Source organism: Callorhinus ursinus, unplaced genomic scaffold (assembly GCF_003265705.2).
Source record: "Callorhinus ursinus isolate GAN/ISIS: 27379988/994484 unplaced genomic scaffold, GSC_fseal_2.0 scaffold7, whole genome shotgun sequence".
Classification (NCBI taxonomy): domain Eukaryota; kingdom Metazoa; phylum Chordata; class Mammalia; order Carnivora; family Otariidae; genus Callorhinus; species Callorhinus ursinus.
The window spans coordinates 70,308,215-70,327,717 of NW_027397069.1; the positions used below are offsets into that span (position 1 = coordinate 70,308,215).

At 36.4% G+C, this 19,503-nt stretch overlaps 1 protein-coding gene across 2 annotated transcripts in view; it reads left to right on the forward strand.

Annotated features, from left to right (window-relative positions):
* Positions 1-19,503, forward strand: part of LOC112826479 (phospholipid-transporting ATPase IB-like) — a 201,985-nt gene that overhangs the window by 23,515 nt on the left and 158,967 nt on the right. For both annotated transcript variants that reach the window (XM_025874613.2, XM_073894758.1), the window contains exons 4-8: positions 350-448; positions 1,852-1,897; positions 2,528-2,568; positions 4,752-4,825; positions 14,340-14,409. In XM_025874613.2, the coding sequence (XP_025730398.1) occupies positions 350-448; positions 1,852-1,897; positions 2,528-2,568; positions 4,752-4,825; positions 14,340-14,409 (330 nt within the window). The remainder of the gene's footprint in view (positions 1-349; positions 449-1,851; positions 1,898-2,527; positions 2,569-4,751; positions 4,826-14,339; positions 14,410-19,503) is intronic.

A 19,503-nucleotide genomic window follows, 5' to 3' on the forward strand; every position in this document is an offset into this window, starting at 1 on the left:
TTTTGCCTCAAAAAGAAGATTCAGTTAACTGACCTTCTGGATTTAACTATTTTGAAAGGATGGTATTTTAGACATTTTAAGTTTTGAACTTCTCTTCAAAATGTAACAAAAGTATTGTATTGGAAAGGTGACATAATGACCAAAGTGTTAAGAAGTTGCACTTTTGCATAATGTAATGTTTAGTGTCCTGCTTCAGGGAGGGTTTTGATATGCTAAGAGTCTCCCTCCTCTTTTTATTTAACACTGTGGGTTGTTCTTATGTCCCGGGTATGCCACTAGTAGCCTGACTTTTAGTGTTAAGCAAAATATAAGAGTCATCATAAGATTCATGGTCACTCTGTTTTTGCAGCAAATTCCAGATGTGTCTCCAACGGGAAAATATACAACTTTCTTGCCTTTGATGATGATTCTTATGGTTTCAGGCATCAAAGAGATTGTAGAAGATTATGTAAGTTTACTGTTAGTGAAATGTTCTCAAAACTACTCCCTTGAGTAGAAGAGACATGGTTGTTGTTGTTTTCAAGCTTCTTGTTGGAACTGGTATAATTTTTTAAATCTGTAATTGATGTGAAAAATCAAATTAAAGTTTTAAGATTTCAAATCTTAAATTGTGTGTGTGTGTGTGTGTGTGTGTGTGTGTGTGTGTGTGTGTGTATTTGAGAAACCAGTAGGACTTAATTGTGGTCATAAGATATATCTTTGAGGCTATAATGGAACCAGAAAATCCTAACGGGCTAAAAAGTTCAGAAATTGTGCAGTGACTTCATTTCTCCTTTAACCTTATCACAGATACAATTTCTTTCTTTTTTTTTTCCTCAAGATTTTATTTATTTGTTAGAGAGAGAGAGAGAGAGAGAGAGCACAAGCAGGGGGAGGGGCAGAGCAAGCAGAGGGAGAAGCCGAATCCCGGCTGAGCAAGGAGCACAACGTGGGATTCGATCCCATGACCCTGAGATCATGATCTGAGCTGAAGACAGATGCTTAACCGCTTAATCTGGCTCAGACAGACTGAGCCACCCGGGTGACCCCACAGATAGAATTTCACATGAGCTTACATATTTCAGCAGTGAAGGAAAAGAAGAGAGATATTTAATATTTTCTGTTTGTTCTGACCCAACCTGCTACAGCTGGGGTCACTCTAGTAGAGTCCCCTTCCTCCTCACTCACAATCCTAATGCTCATTTTCCAAAATTGCTAGCTATTGTTATTCCTATGATTCTGCCTCATTCCTTCATATCTTGAAAAGATAGGTCATCAGTAAGATCTATTTGGTTGCTGGTCTTTTGATTGCTTTATAAGATGAAAGAATTTTTCAAACTTAATCAAAAGCCTTGAGCTAAATTGGGGCATAATTCAAGATTAATTATGTGTTTAACTAGAAAGATAGTCATTGAAAGCAACGTATAATATGCTGACATTTTAAGTAGCACTTCACTGTGTAGGAGGCCCTGTATTGTATGTATTTGTATGCGTGTGTGTGTGTGTATTCAATTACACTGAGGCACATACTGGTTCGTGACCTGACATGGCTACATTCATAAGAGGCAGAGCTGGAATGTCAACCAAAGTAAGCTGTCTCTAGGGACCACATGCTTAACCACTTTGCTATACTCCTTCCCTTAGATCCCATCTTAATTTAGAGAGTCGGATAAGAGCAGAACAAAATTGAAATTAGTTATAGCCAAAAAAAACCCCACAAAAAAACAACCCCCCCAAAAACAAACAAAAAACCCAAAATCCTTTACAATCAGGTTTGCTGCCTCTATTCTTTCCTAAACTTCCTATGACTTGTATTATGATGTGGATTATTCACTTTGAACTTTTAACATAATGGATTTTTTTCTATAACAGAAACGACATATGGCAGACAAATTAGTTAACACAAAGACCACGATAGGTAAGATATTAGATTAAGCTTTTATTCCCTTTCACTATAAAAAAAATCCAAATTGACCAAATAGATATACGTACTATGTTTCATAATGTTTCATTATTTAAAGAAATATAGAAAACAAAGAACAACCATTAGGAAACTGTTTTCTATATGTGACAATCATCAATTATGTTAATTAGAATAAAATAAACAAAATTGGAATATTTGGGATATGAGCAATTCTTATGTCCATAAAAAAGATCTGGGTGTTACATAGTCTCTCTCAGTCCTAGTTTTGATATGTGTTATCTTTGTAATTGATTAGAAATATATAATGTTGCTTTCGGGCTATCAGCCAGTATTTTAGCATGTAACAGCAAACTGTTTTCTCTTTAGGATCGGAAGTAACTTAACATAGCTTTACCTAACAGTCATCTATCCTTATGTTAAGTTACATTATATTATACATATTGCTCTATTTTGGTGCAGTGATGTGAACACAGTTTACATATTTTTCCAGTTTATATCAAGGTTAAATTAATAAAGACAGTACTTTATAAAGAAACACATTTAGTTTTTTGGAAAAATATCTTCTATTATTTTGGAATTTACCTAATGCAATTGTTACAGTTAATACATAGTTCTGTTTTCCAGTGTTAAGAGAGAATGCATGGAAAATGATTATGTGGAAAGAGGTAAGAATGTATTTTAAGTTAGTAATAAGCACCTACCATATTTAGAGTTACAGATTTTTATCTCTGAAACATGTCTTCAAGAACTGTCAAATTATCCTATTTTGTAGATGAGGAAGGAAGTAGAGGGTCAAAGGGAATAACTATTTTGCTCAAGCTCACACAGCCTAAAAGTGGTGAAAATAGGCTTTGAATTTAAGTCTGTTTGGTTGGAAGTCTACATGCTTTCTAATGTGCCTCAGTGTTACTTTTGTGTCATTGACTGGAATATTTAAAGATGATGCTTCGCAAACTATTGCTCAGGGTACAAGGCAACCTTTATATGGAGACTACCTCAGGGAATATTTTCATGTATATTTGCCCTTGGGATAGAGGTTAAAGGCATAGTGGGGCTAGATACTTTGTCCTCATCAATAATTCATTACTGACCAGTGTAAAATTCCTTTGAACACTAGTTGTAAGAGTGTTTGGATTTCTAAGTATTATCAGTATGTCTTTCCCTGAAAGAGCTGGAGCGGGTGAGTCAACCATGATTACATTTTGCTCTTCTCATTGGGACTAAGAGGAAAAAGTCCCTGAGAGATCCACTCCATTCCTGGTTGGCAGAGTCTCAGGGGAGACGGTTGGTGAGAGACAAGAGGAGAGGAGTGAGGCTGCAGCAGGGGGAGGGGGGCTTCTTTCTGTGCAGAGGTGATTGCATGATCTGAGCTTTAATTTACTTACCCCCAGTGTCTTCCACTGGAAGAACGAGCCAAACAGCTAGAGCCAAGGACCAGGAATTCTTATCCCTCTGACTCATTTTACCACCTGTACAAGCAAACAGAGCACATTGCACATCAGGTGCTTACAAAAGGAAAAGGGAGTTGATTTGGGGGTCCTTTGGGCAAAAGAGAAAAAGAGTTTGTAAGAGATGTGCTGGTCATGAGCACCCTTAGAGTAACGACTGCCTGCTATCAGTTCCCTGGGTGCATAATCTGCATCAATATTGTTTCTTGGGGGGAAGTCTAGTTTTAATTACAAAGTCTCAAACTTATCTCATTCTAGTCATTGTTAAATCTTGCTGTAAGTTAGTTGTTTATATAAGTTACAAATGCTTTATTGTTCGCTGCATTGTGACCTTGATATAAGTTGTGAATGTTTAATTGTCAATCCTTTTTTCTCCCCTACTGTTGCACGTGTTCTCAGCATTTATAGACACTTAAATAGCATTTAATGTTCTCTCCTCACTTTTATCCAGAAGTATTTAATTAAACTTTGTTCAATTAATGAAGATAGAAATGATCTGTATAATCATATATAAAAAAAATAGTCTCCTTGTTCTCTTCCTCCTCCTCAGAAATTTTTTCAATATAGGTCCAGAAATTGGTTTAGGAAAGAATTTTTACCCCCAACCTCCCCCCCGATCCCACTTTTCTAGCTGCCCAGGAAGGTCCTGCCAATTGTAAGTGTCCTCAATACCTAGCATGGTGTAAATGCTCAAGGGGTTTGTTAAAGAAAAAGTACACAGGAAGAAAGCATCAGAAACTCATATTGCTTTCTTCAGGTATTGTTCCTAGTATTTACATCTCTCTTAGTTATAAGTTAGAATTCATTCATACATTCAGTCAACAAATTTTGATTGATTGATTGATTGATTGATGGAGGGAGATGGGCATTTTTTCTGTTCTACATGGACCTCACAGAGCAGCAGAGAAAAGCCCACCATTAAGCAAATGACTACAGCGTGATAGTGTATGAACAGCACACAATTGCAAAAATAGTACTACCAATAGGTCTGTTCGGATTTCTCAACCTTGGCACTATTTACATTTTGGGCCAGAAAATTATTTGTTGTGGGGGGCTGTCCTGTGCATTGTGGACTGTTTAGCAGCATCCCTGGCCTCCATCCACTTGATGCCAGTAGCATCATCCCCTAAAACCCCAAAGTTGTGACAACCAAAAGTGTTTCCGGACATTGCCAAATGTCCCTGGTGGGAGGGGAGGGCAAAATAGCCCCCGCTTAAGAATAACCATTTTAGAGGGATGATTCCCTCCAAAAATAAAATTGTTCTAATGTAGCTGAAGTTTCTTAGCATGGCTCCAGGATTTTCACATCATAATTTTTTTAAGAATATTTGACACATTTTGACTCTATTTTTGCTTTTTTTAAAATTCATGCTTCTGTGATTTCTCTCCTGGTCTTATAGGTAATTGTGGGCGACATTGTGAAGGCTTCAAATGGACAGTTCCTTCCTGCAGACATGGTTCTGATTTCTTCTAGGTTGGTTATGATAGTGCGCATTTAAGGAACTTTTTTTTTAGATTTATTTATTTTAGAGTGTGTGGGGGAGGGTGGCAGACTGGGAGGGAGAGTCTCAAGCAGACTCTGCGTGGAGCCCCACTCAGGGCTTGATCTCACGACCCTGAGATCACAAGCTGAGCCGAAACCATGAGTCGGGAGTTTAACAGATTGTACCACCCAAGCTCCCCCACTTAAGGAACTTCTATTCTGAATTAGAAATTTTAAGAAAACCAAAGGCCTACCCTTCTCACCGCTTTCTGCATCCCTCTCTCTCTTATTATAGATCAGCAAAGTTTTACTGCAAAGTAAAGTTGCAAAACCTGCAGTTTTACTGTGAAAGGACTGATAGTAAATATTTTCAGCTTTGCAGGCCATGCAGTCTCTCGTAGCATCAGAAGCCACCATAGGCAACGTGTAAGCAAATAGGTGTGGCCGTGTTCCAATGAAACTTTGTCAAAAGAGGATTTAGCCTGGATTTAGCCTGTGGGCCATAGTTTGCTGACTGTTAGTCTATACTTTTATTATCTTTTCTTTAATTTCCCTGGACGTATTTTCTTCTAGCCTAATTGTTAGATTAATTCTATCCCTCCTGTAATTTCTACAGACATTCAGCAAAATTAAAAAAATATGCTTATTATCATATTTTAATCTCATGACAATTCTGAGATGTTCCCATTCTATAAATAAAGTGACTCACACAAGAGTAAGTGATCTTTTCAGTACCATTAGGTGGGCTCATGTGAGACCCAAGTTTAAAAACACAGCTTCTGTTCTTTTTGTAGAACTATATTGCTTTATTCATTGGCCATTTTAGAGGAAACTTACACAGAGACTCCCTACAATGGGTATTTCCTTTCCATTAGGTCATGTCTGACCACCTCTCCATATGCTTCTATGTTGGGCCCCCTGGGGAGCTCAGCTGTCCCCTCCTTCATGTTCTCTGTAAGGAGAACATAGTCTTGGGCATCTGTGGGTAAGGGTGGCTATAGTCATGAACACAGCTGCATTTGACATGTTGGGTAAACTGTTTCCCTAGATCAAGTCATAATCATCTCCAAGTGATAAAAATGTTCCTAGCCTTCTGGACACACATCATCTTGGAGCATGGAGAGATTTACTGGGAAGAGAGATTTGTTCTAGAGCCATTGTCTGAGCTTCTGGAAAAGCAATAATGCCAACACTAGCTCTTATTCCTACCAGATGCACTTTGTTCTTTTGCCATCAGTGTATTAACCCATTGGACAAAGGAACTTATTGTTGCTGATAGGTTTCTCTCGGGTTTGGTTAGGAGTATGGGGTTGACCACAGGAGCCAGAGATGTACCATAAAGGGCTTTGTTTTTACAACCTCTACATCATTTGTATGTGTGACTTTCTTTGCCTCTTTCTCTCAAAAAAGTACTACTTATATGGAAACCAATCTTTATTTTGGAGTAGGAGAGAAGTAAGGGGGAGATTAAAAAAATCATTGTTCTTGGACTTTTTTCTGGCAGTTTTACAGATATTTTCTAAGTTTTCACCCTGCCCCCACTAAACAGCTTAGATACAAACACACACACACACACACACACACACACACACACACACACACACCCCAATGCTTATTTGATTGGGCATAAAAGTAAGAAAACCATCTGAAACAAATAACGCAACATATTTTAAGAAAAAAGAAAAAGAAGAAGATAGCAGGAGAGGAAGAATGAAAGGGAGTAAGTCAGAGGGGGGACGAACCAGGAGAGATGATGGACTCTGAAAACAAACTGAGGGTTCTGGAGGGGAGGAGGGTAGGGGGATGGGTTAGCCTGGTGATGGGTATTAAAGAGGGCACATTCTGCATGGAGCACTGGGTGTTATGAACAAACAATGAATCATGGAACACTACACCAAAACAAATTATGTAATATATGGTGATTAACATAACAATAAAAAAATTATCATCTAAAAAAAAAGAAAACCACACTGAGTCCCAGAATGAAGTGAGATCCTAAGAACACTAAAAGGTAATACTGTGTCAGTATAGGCTTTTTCCCTGAGTGTTTCTGCCAAACCCCGAAGACCATAAGCTTCTACTTCATTGAGCATAGGAAGGAGGCGATTCTTGCATAAAGCTGAGAACTACACCCTTAATTAAGGGAGAATGAAGAGTAAAAACCACCATGCTGTAGGGGGCAATAGAGAAATGTGCTTGTCTTGACTTTGGCATAGGGTGGAGGGAAAACTGTGAGATTCGAGTTGGCTCATGCAGATGTGATCTCTGAATTCAACTTGCCTGTGTGCTGAAAAGAATTTTAAGCAGAGAATTTAATGTGATCCTGGAAAATAAAGAAGAAACCTCTAATTAGAAAGAGATAAAACAGAGAATGGAAAAGGTAACAGTCCAAAAGAAAATGGCTGACATTTTCTCAGAATTTTTGGAAGTCCGTCCCTTAGATTCATTGGGTTTCCTGGATCTGAAGTTAGAACTAAATAATAGGGAACATCAGAGTAATTTCGAGTGTGATAATCAGAACTATACCAAAGGTTTTCATATTGTTCAGAATGAGAGTGAAGATATCGATTGGTTAGAAACCTTAAACTCTGGATATTTGTCTAAAAATTTACTTTAATATCTAAATGATTAGACATAGAATATATAGCTTCCAGCCATATCATGGGGGAAAATTATTTGAGAAAAAGGAAAAGCCCTCACAAGTAACTAAAAATAGAAAAAAGGCAAAAAGAGGGAGAAATAGAATGCACTTAATCAGGTAGTAGAATAAATAAAAATACATCATCAATAACAAAGCAAATAGATTTCAGAAGTTAAAGAGAGAAGATTATAAAATTGTCCAGCTATATGTTGTTTACAAGAATTTCACAAAACACAAGTGCTCAGGAAGATTGAAATGAAAAAATACATACAGAAATAGTAAAGAAAATAAGTCCAGAAGAGATGGTATCACCATTAGATAAAATAGACTTTGAGGCAAAAAGCATTATTTGAGATAAAGTGTCATTGAAGAAAAAGAAAAAAAGCCATTTCATAATAACAGTTTTAATTGTTATTAAATGATATGGGTTAAGCATAAAGAAAAAACTTAAACATCTACAAGAAATTTATAAACCTAACATCATACTGGGATGTTTCAGTGTTTGCTTTCAGGAATTGATCAAATGGAGAAAAAAGTCAGTATGGAGGTAGATTTGAAAAGTACAATGCCAACCTTGAAATAATGGCATGTATAGAAATTTTTGGTGTATTGTACCAAAAAGCAATATATACATACTCTTCAAGCACAATTAGGAACATTTGTCAAAATTGTTAGGACATAAGAAAGAAAAGATTCTAAGGGACTGGTATTCCACAGGCCACTTGCTCTGACCATAATGCTATGAAGTTTGAAATCAATAATAAAAAGATAACTAGGAACTTTATAAGTTGGAAATAAAACATGCCTCTAAACAATTCGTGGGTTAAGGAGGCAATCATAATGGAAGTTGGAAAATACTTAGGTTTTAGTAGTTATGAGAATACATAAAATCTCCTATGATACAGCTAAGTTGATAGACATTTTTAGCTTAAAATGCTTTCATTAAAAAAGAAACGCCAAAAAAATAAGCTAAGAATCTAGTCTAAGAAGTTAGCTCAGTACAAAAGAATAAACTAAAATCAGGCATAAGGAAATAATAAAGAGAAGTAGAAATTAATGAAAAAACAATGGAGAAGGTCAAAATGGGGAAAACTTGCTTCTTAGAAAAAGACAAATAAATTAAAGTTCTGGTAAGATTAATCAGGGAAGAAAAGGAAAGGCACCAATACACAATACTACAAAATTGAAAAGTTGATATAAGTATAAATGCATCAGAGATTAAAGAAATGAGAGGATCTTATGAAAGTTTTATAATCACATTTTAGCATTTAAATGAAGTGCATAAATCCATAGAAAAATATAACTTACCAGAACTTATTCTAGAAGAAATATAGAACCTGAATGGTCCTATAATCATTAAAGATACTATGTAGGTAGTAAAAAAAAAAAAAATCCCACAAACAGACTCTCAGGACCAGGCATTGTAACTGTCAAATTCTATCACACTCAATGTAGAGAAAATACCAATCTTCCAATAAACTGCTCAGAGAAACAAAGAATACCCTCTGATTAATTTTCTGAGGCTGGTGTAATCTTGACACAAAAAATTAAAGACAGAATGATAAAGGAAATTTACAAGCCCATTTTGTTAATTTAATTTTTATTTTTTAAAAGATTTTATTTAGGGCGCCTGGGTGGCTCAGTTGGTAAAGCGACTGCCTTCGGCTCAGGTCATGATCCTGGAGTCCCGGGATCGAGTCCCGCATCGGGCTCCCTGCTCGGCAGAGAGTCGGCTTCTCCCTCTGACCCTCTTCCCTCTCGTGCTCTCTATCTCTCATTCTCTCTCTCTCAAATAAATAAATAAAATCTTTAAAAAAAAAGATTTTATTTATTTGACAGAGACATAGAGCAGGAACACAAGCAGGGGGAGTGGGAGAGGGAGAAGCAGGCTTCCCGCTGAGCAGGGAGCCCGATGCGGGGCTCGATCCCAGGGCCCTGGGATCATGACCTGAGCCAAAGGCAGCCACCCAACCAACTGAGCCACCCAGGTGCCCCTGTTGTTAATTTTAGTATAAAAATTTTAAAACCAGGCAATATTTAAGATGGTAATATGATCAAATGGGGTTCATTACAGGAATGTAATTTGTTTTTATAATAAGGAGTCGGACTCCATTTTTGGATGTTTGCTGACAAATTTTAAACCTCCCCTTCTCTTCCCCTCCTGCCACACATCTGGGCTGGTTGACAGGAAAGCCTCGGTGTTCCCTCCTTTGGCACCTTGTAAATAATAAACCTTTCCCCTCTTTTGGTGTGTTTGTAGCATCATCAGTTTTGACACTTAAACAAAATCTTGGGTGGGGGGGGTAGCTTGATCCTGCTTCTGAAGGGTGACCACAACAGTTTCATTATTAGGAAATGAAAGGATTGCACTTTAGTGCATTTTCACTTTGGTAGATTAAAAGGTAGAAAACATCATATCAATAGAAGCATTTCAAAATATACATTTGTGATGATAACGCCTAGAAAAGGGAGAGCCTGGGTGGCTCAGTCATTAAGCATCTGCCTTCGGCTCAGGTCATGATCCCAGAGTCCTGGGATCGAGCCCCGCATCGGGCTCCCTGCTCTGCAGGAAGCCTGCTTCTCCCTCTCCCACTCCCCTGCTTGTGTTCCCTCTCTCACTGTATCTCTCTGTCAAATAAATAAAATCTTAAAAAATAAAAAACCTCCTAGAAAAGTACCAATAAAAGGGAACTATCTTAACCCAATCAAAGGAAAAAACTGGTATATAAGGAGTAAAAAATAAATTCTCATTATTTGGAGATGACATTATTGTATACAAACCCCCCCAATTTTTAGATTTTAAGTGACCAATATATTGCTTAGTGATACACACAAATGTAGTAATGAAATTATAAAGAGAAGGGAATGATTATCACAAATATTAATATAGTAGTTATCTCTGGGAGGAAGAGAAGAAAATGCAATGCGGGGCCTTTCAGGTACTATAAATAGTCAATTTCTTCTCTTGTAATATATATAGCAATAAAACAGTATTTTGTTCTCAAAATATAAACATTCCTTATATAAACTCTTGGATATATATTTCCCACAAAAAATAAAATTTTGTTATCTTTCAAATCTGTAAGAGATACATATAAAATTTACTAAAATTCACTGTTTGAAAAATTAGTCTTCTGTATTAAAAATAATTTAAAAGTGGGAACCACCTTTATGGTATGAATATCTCATCAAATTTAGAGACAAAATTTTTTTAAATAGGGGCTATTGATCTAATGGAAAAGCTTTATCATTTGGAACAGATCTTTTCTATTTGTGTTCTTGGTTCACACTTCTCTCAGGGAAAAAAAAAGCTTATGATTCCCACATGGTAGTTGTAAAAATAGAAAGATAAGAAGAAGAGTGAAAATATGCTTTGAAAGTAGAAACACCAATATAAAGTTCTAAGCCAGTCGGGGCTTGAACAAGATCATGGTAATATGATTGCTATACTGAGTACATTTGAGTATTTCAGATTTGGAAGAGGAGTTTCACAGGCTTTTAAAAATTAATTTTTTAGAATAGCTAATTCACATATGTGTTTCAAGTTTTAAAACATAAGAAAAGACATCCAGTGACATCTCCTTCCCTCCTGTTTCCCTGCCATCAGACACTCAATGCTATTATGTTCCTGTGTATACTTCCAGGGATCTTTTATGTTTATAGACAAATACATCTACTTATGCCCCCCCCTTGTATTCTGAAAACTTTAAGTTTTCTTTATAAGTGTATCTAAAATATCTTCTTTTCCTAGCTTTTTAAGGTGTAAAGTTATTAACTTGAGATTTTTCTTCTTAATTTTTTTAAAATGTAGACATTTACAGTTATAAATTAGACTCTAAGCACTGTTTTAGTTGCATCCCATAGGTCTTGGTATGTGGTATCTTAACTCTCATCCACCTCAGAGTATTTTTTAACTTCCCTTTTTAGTTCTTTTTGATCCATTGGTTATTTAGTAGTGTGTTCTTTAAATTCCACTTATTTGGGAGTTCCCCAAATTTATTTCCCTATTAATTTCCAACTTCATCCTATTGTGATCAAAGAACATACTTTCATGATTTCAGTCCTTTAAATTTATTGAGGCTTATTGTATGGTTTAGCATATGATCAATCCTGGAGAGTGTTCAATAGGCACTTGAAAAGAATGTGTATTTTTCCAGTGCTTTGAATATATCATCCTCATGCCTTCTTTCCTACAAAGTTTTTTTTTTTTTAAAGATTTATTTATTTGAGAGGGAGAGAGAGAGAGCAGGGAAAGGGGCAGGGAGAGGCAGAGAGAATCTCAAGCAGACTCTGCGCTGAGTGCAAAACCCAATGTGGAGCTCGATTTCATGACCCTGAGATCATGATCTGAGCTGAAACCAAGAGTTGGATGCTTAACTGACTGCGCCACCCAGGCACTCTGATCCTCCAAGGTTTCTGCTGAGGAATGATATATAGTCTTATTTAGCATTTCTTGAAAGTGGTGAATAACTTTTCCCTCTTGATTTCCAGATTTTCTCTTTGGCTTTAACTTTTAACAGTTTGATTGTCTAGGTGTGGTTTCTTTGAGAATATTTTACTTGAAGGCTTATTTTGTTGAGCTTCTTGGATGTGTAGATTAACGTTCTTCATCAAATTTGGGAAGTTTTGGGGAATCATTTCTTTAAATATTTTTTTCTGCCCCTTTCTCAATTCTCCTTTTGGGACTCCCATTATATGTATGTTGGTATGTTTGTTCGTGTCCCACAGGTTTCTGAGGCTCTGTTTATTTTTCTTTATTCTTTTACATTTTTGTTTCTCAGACTGAGTTATCCCAATTGACCTGTCTTCAAGTTTGAGTCTTTCTTCTGCCTGCTCAAATTTGAGCAATGAATTTTTCATTTCAGTTATACTTTTCAAGCCAGAATTTCTGTTTGGTTTCTTTTTTATCATTTCTATTTCTTTCTTGATGTTCTCTATTTGATGGGATATGTTCAAATATGTTATTTCTTTCAACATAGTTTCCTTTAGCTATTTGCATATATTTAGCATATCTGATTTACATCTTTGTCTAGTAAAGTCAATGTCTGGATTTGCTCAGGGACACTTTCTATTGATTGCTTTTTAATATGTGTATGGGTCATACTTACTTGCTTCTCATGGTTTTCATGTCTCATGGTTTTTGTTGAAAATTGAACATCTTAAGAATATAATGTGGCATCTCTGGGAATCAGATTCTCTCTCCTCCTCAGGATTTATTTTAAAAAATTTTTTTAAAGTAGATTCCCTGCCCAGCATGGAGCCCAATGCAGGGCTTGAACTCATGACCCTGAAATGAAGACCTGAACTGAGGTCAAGATTTGGAGGCTTAACCGACTGAGCCACCCAGGCACCCCACCCAGGATTTATGTTTGTTGCTTTTCGTTACAAGTTTTTCTTTTAGGCCTTTTGGTTAGTCTATTGTTTCCCCTAACTATTATACATCACCTCAGACAACTGCAATGTTCAAACACTTTCCTGTAAATGTTCTCAACAAATCCACACCACTGTTTACCCAGGATTTTAGCACTGGGTAAGCTCTGGGTCAGGTCAAATAAAAACAAACACTTTAAGTGGGACCTTCCAGAGATAGGTGAAATAATGACTATGGGAACAAGGCTTTGAATGAGGTCTTGCTCTTTTATGCTCCCTCCAGTACTGGGATTGTGGACTATTATTTTTTAAAGCTGTCACTGAGCCAAAAGCAGGAAGTGGGAGTAGGGCAAGTTAAAATATTACAAAGCTCACTTTTTTAAAAACCAGTATTCAGCTTTTTTTTCTTGAATAAAATCTCCCTGGGTTGATTTAAGTATTTAGTTAATTTTTAAGAGTTCTGAAAAAGTTGATTCTCATAATTTTTTCCGTTTATCTCATTGTTTTATAGAAGAGAAAGTTTTTGGACATTCTGACTTTGTTATCTCACTGCATCTTTAATGAAGATATATATTTATTTTGGGGGTATATGGTCTTGGCTGGCAAGATTGATACAGATTGTTTTACTTTAAACTTGTTATTCAGTAAATGAGATACAGTCAAAAGAGTAAGACTAAAATCAAGACTAAACTTTAATGACAATTTTTGTTATTCTTTGTGGCATTTCCCCCTAAACAATTAATTTTCATGAGTAAATTGCATTTGATATGCAGTAAAATCTGGCAAGGCAAATGTTCATTAATTCAGTGTCTTGATTTCTTAACTGGTGAGGTTAAGATAGAAATAGAGAAGCCCAAGTATAGTGTTTGTCTGAGAGCCTCTGCTCTGTCCAGAGTTATCCTGAAGATTTTATTCTCATTATAAAGGCCATAGAGGGGCACCCAGGTGGCTCAGTCAGTTAAGCATCTGCCTTTGACTCAGGTCATGGTCCCAGGGTCCTGGGATCAAGCCCCATATTGGGCTCCCTGCTCAGTGGACAGCCTGCTTCTCCCTCTCCCACTGCCCCTACCCCCCCAGCTCATGCTTTCTCTCTTAAATAAATAAATAAATAAAATCTTAAAAAAAAAAAAGGCCATAGAGCCTGAGCCATTGGGAACTACAATGGACCCATTTTAGAAAATAACAGAATTTTAGGTTTGACTTGTTGTGACACTGTTCTGAGCTATATAACATCTTCTATTCACCCTCAGCCATTTCTCCTTTTGGGATTAAAGAATAAACACACAGCTTTGTAAGGGTAGTTTTCTACTACAAGATGAATTTTAGGCTGGTAGTATCAGACTGCTAATTTCTCCTGAAAAAGTAATTGTAGTTCTTTCAGTTTTGAACAGTCCTTTCAGCTATTGATTTAGATCCCATTTCATTGTTAACATTATTGGGAAATTAATTTTTGGAGAGATATTAATTCAGTGTTATTTGCTTTATCTTCCTTAGTGAACCTCAAGTAACCTGTTATGTTGCAACCTCTAATCTGGATGGGGAGACAAATCTAAAAATACGGCAGGTAAAGACACATTTTTAAATCCTAATTTTGTGTCTAAGCTCACAATGTTATTATTATTTTTTTTCATGAAGAAAAGTATGTCACTACTGTTATAGAAGTAATTCATCCTCACCAGTTATTTAGAGGGTACTTTAAAAAAAATAAGTAGGAACTAGATGATACAGTACTAGTGTAAGAAAAAAAATGTCCTATAAATTTCAGGTCATATAAAGGATAACATGCCTTTGTGCATATTATTTTGAGGATATTTTTGTTAGTGCTTTGGTGATAAAACTACTGTCATGATAAATATCATAACTAGATTAAAGGGGTATAAAGGAGCTCTGAGTATATACCACTGCTTTTTATTTATTTATTTAAAAAAATTTTTTTATACCACTGCTTTTTAAACTATCATTTGAATTTCAGAGTAACTTGTGATTGTGAATGGAAGGAGATAGTTTTCCAATTAACTTCCTATTAATGGAAAAAAGACAATCTTTAAGATAATTGAGTCTTTGCTTTATCACTTTGCTTCAGTAAGGAAGCCCCTGAATTTACATTTGACTATTTACATGTCTGCTAATCTTTTTTTGCAAACTTTAATTTGATTGAAAATGAAAAAAAAATATTTAGAATTTATTAAAGTAATATATTATCTTCATAAAAGCAATATAAGTAATACAGAAACTTATTAAACCTTATCTCCACGTTCCAAATCCCACCTTTATTCCCAGTACTAATTGTTGTAATAGTTTGGTGGTACCTTCTTATTTTTAAAAATGCAATTGTAGACTTCTTCAGGGGAAATGAAGTAGACATACTTTCTTCTATTTTTCCTGCTAAGTACAACTAAAATGTTTGGTCATTATATAGGAAAACAAATATGAGAAGACACTGAAAGAGTGATAGAAGAAGGTAGATTGTGGGACCCTGGAACCCAGGGAACAACATGGTAGTGAGTTCCCTGGGTTTTCCTTTTGTCATATATACCAGACTTGGAACTGAAGAAGTCAAAAACCCAGAAAAACCAATGGACACAAACCAAAAAATGCCCCAACAAAAGCCTCCTTTCTCTAGTCAAAGGACCAGGAAAGGGGCAGCCAGCAAGACAGGAAGTTTGAGACAATGGCCACTCCATCCCAGCCAAACACCAGAGTAAAAATTTGGCCCCACTCCCACTGATACCAGCAAAGGTTGAGTGTGGAGCCTAGAATTCCACCCTTACCCAGCTGTGATGAGGCACCCAACTCCCCAACAAGGATGGTGTCAGAGAAAACAAGCAAGAAGCCAAGACTGTCATTTTGTAATAAGGATGGTAATAAGGCCCTCCTCTCTTTTTGCTGTGTCAGTGAAGACTACATGGACAGCTGCACTCCAACCCTTCAGTCCAGGGAGGTAATGATGGAGGCCTACAGGGGAGCCAGAACTCCCACTCCTGCCCAGCTGTAACAAGGAGCCCCTCCATTTGGTTGTCAACAGAGGCCAAGTGTGCAACTTGCCTCTCTGTCCGCCATCTTGCAGTAATGAGGCCACACCGGCTTCCCTTGTCAGACTAGTGTCAGAGGAAGGCACCTAACACAGAAAGTTTAGTGATATCCAGATCTTATATTACCCCAAATATCCAGATTTCAATAAAAAGTGATTCATTATGCCAAAAACCAGGAGGATCTCAAACTCAGTGAAAAAAGACAATCAACTAATGCTAAGATGAAGATAATGAGATGTTAGAATTATCTGACAGAGATTTTAAAGGCTCCATCAGGAAAAGAGCTTCACTGAGCAACTATAAACATGCTTGAAACAAATGAAAATACAAAAGTTCTCAGCAAAGCAATAGAAGACGTAAACATGATCCAAATGGAAACTTTAGAACTTAAAAGTACAGTAAGTACTTAAGGCATCAAAAACTCTCAGGGGATGAGCTCAACAGCAGAATAGAAGGGACAGAGGAAAGAATCCATGAACTGAAAAATAAAACAATAGGAACTTCCCAACTTGAAAGCAGAGATAATAGGCTGAAAAGGAAATGGACAGAGCTCCAGACACCTGTGGGAATATAACAAAAGATCTAACATTCATGACATGAGATGCTGGAAGGAGAAGAGAGGAACTGAAAAACTACTAGAAGAAACGGTTGCTAAAACTTCACAAATTTGCCAGAAGACATAAACTACAAATTTAAGAAGCTGAGCAAGCCAAAAAAGATAGACCCAAAGAATCCATACCAAGACACATTATAGTAAAACTTCTGAAAACAAAGAAAAAACTATTTTAAAGCAGTGAGAGAAAAAGGACCCTACCTCTAGGGGAAAGACCCTTTGTGTAATAGCAGATCTCTCGTTAAAACCCATGGAGGTCAGAAAGAAATGGCATAACATTTTTAAAACGCTGATAGGGAAGAATTGTCAGTCCAGAATCATGTATCCAGCAAACGCCTTTTTCAAGAGAGAAGAGAGAATTAAAATACTCTCAATTGAAGGAAAAATAACAGAAGTTGTTGTCACAAGGCCCACTGTCAAAGAATGGCTAAAGGAAGGTCTTCAAACAGAAAGGAAACCATAAAAAAGGAACGAACATAAGGAAGAAGGAACATGATAAGCAAAAATAAGGCTAAATACAGTAAGCTTTTTTCCTTTTGAGTTTCCTAAATTACGTCTGATGGTTGAAGCAAAAATCATAAGATGATCTAATATGGTTCTAAATGTGTGAGAGAAAATATTTAAGATATATAACAGGGGAGAGTAAAGAGACATAAGAGGAAGCAAGGCTTCTATATTTAAATTTGTAAAATGATGATACAAATAAACTGTGAGAAGTTGCTTATAAATAATGTAATGCCTGGAGCAACCACTACAATAGTTATACAAATGAAGATACTAAAAAACACTATCAATAAACCAAAATGGAATCCTAAAAAATGTCCAAGTAACCCAAAGGAAAGCAGGAAAAAGCAAAAAGCAAAACCAGAGAGGACAAACAAAAAAAAATCAATAATTCTATTAAATGTAAATGGTATTAATATGCCATTAAGTTTTGGATTAAAGTAATATCTAATGGATTAAAAACATGATCCAACTATATGCTGTCTATTCAAAACTCATTTTACTTATAATGGTATAGGCAGGTTAAAAGTAAAAAGATGGCACGTGGGTGGCTCAGTCGGTTAAGCGTCTGCCTTTGACTCAGTTCATGATCCCAGGGTCTAGGATCCAGCCCTACGTGGGGCTCCCTGCTCAGCTGGGAGCCTGCTTCTCCCTCTCCCTCCGCCTCTCTCCCCTACTCATGCTCTCTCTCTCTCAAACTCTCTCTCTCTCTCAAATAAAATCTTTAAAAAAAAGTAAAAAGATGGAAAAAGATATATCATGTAAAGATTAATTAAAAGAAATCAGGAGTGGCTATATTAATATCAAGTAGACATGAGAGCAAATGAAATTGCTAGAGACAGAAAGGAATATTTTTTTCTTATCATTATACAATGATAAGAGAGTCAATCTGCCAATAAGACATAGCAATGCTACTGTGTGTATACATCAAAAAATAGAACTGCCAATATGTGAAGCTAAAAGTGATAGAACTTAAAAGATAGACAAATCCACATTTATAGTTGCAGACTTCAGCAACCCCCTCTTGTTAATTGACAGAACAACTAGATCAAAAATTCTTCAAGATACAGAACTATATGCCATTAATCAACAGGATCTGTTTGATAGTTATACAACATTCAACAATACCCAACAAAAGAAAAACACACGTTCTCTTCAGTGTGCAAGGAACACACACCAAGATAGACCATACCTGTGTCATAAAACAAGCCTCATAAAATTAGAAGAATTGAAACCATGGAGAATGTGTTCTCCAACCACGGTGGAATAAAGCTGGAAATCAGTGACAAAGATAACAGAAAAACCTACAAACACCTGAAAAAGGTAAACTGAATAGCTCAGTAACTACTAAGGAAGTTGAATTTATAATTTAAAAACTCCCCGAAAAGAAATCTCAAATCTCAGGCCCAGGTGGTTTCACTGGAGATTTCTAACAAACACACAAAGAAAAATTAACATCAATTATACACAGTCTCCTCCAGAAAACAGAAGAGAGGGACTACTTCCTGACAAAGCTGTTATTACCCTGATACCCAAGCCAGACAGAGACAGTGGAAAAAACAAAACCAAACAGTCCAATATTCCTCATGGGTATAGACACCCGAATTCTTTAAAAGTATTAATAAGTGGAATTCAGCAATATATGAAAAGAATTATAAAGGTTTATTCCATGTACTCAAGGCTTGTTTAATAATTGAAAAATCTATCCATGTAATCCACTATTTTAGGCTAAAGAAGAAAAATCACATAATATTAATAAATGCAGGAAAACATCTGACAAAATTCAGTGTCGATTCATGACAAAAACTTAGAGAAATGTAGAAATAGAGGGGAACATTCTCAACTTGGTAAAGAACATCTACAAAAAAACTTAGAGCTAATATTAAAATATATGTGGTGAAATATAAGTGGTAAAGACTAAATGCATTCCTCTGAGACAGGAAACGGGCAAGGATATCTGCTCTCACTATTCTTGTTCACATAGCACTGGAAGAGTTAAAAAATACAATGAGAGGAAAACAAGACATACAGATTGGAAGGGAAGTAATAAGACTCTCTATTTGATTTTGACATAGTTGTTTACATAGAAAAGTTGTCTACCTAGATTCCCAAGGAATCTAAAATAAAATGAAATAATGTGTTTTAAGCAAGGATATAGGATACCAGATAAATACACAAAACCACTTTTTTTTTAAAAGATTTTATTTACTTATTTGACAGAGAGAGACAGCGAGAGAGGGAACACAAGCAGGGGAAGTGGCAGAGGGAGAAGCAGGCTTCCCACTGAGTAGGGAACCTGATGCGGGGCTTGATCCCAGGACCCCAGGATCACCACCTGAGCTGAAGGCAGATGCTTAATGACTGAGCCACCCAGGTGCCCCTACAAAAGCACTTTTATTTCTGTATAGTAGCAATAAATGTGTGGACCCTGAAATTAAAAATACAGTATCGGGGCACCTGGGTGGCTCGGTCGGTTAAGTTTCTGCCTTCAGCTCAGGTCATGATCCTG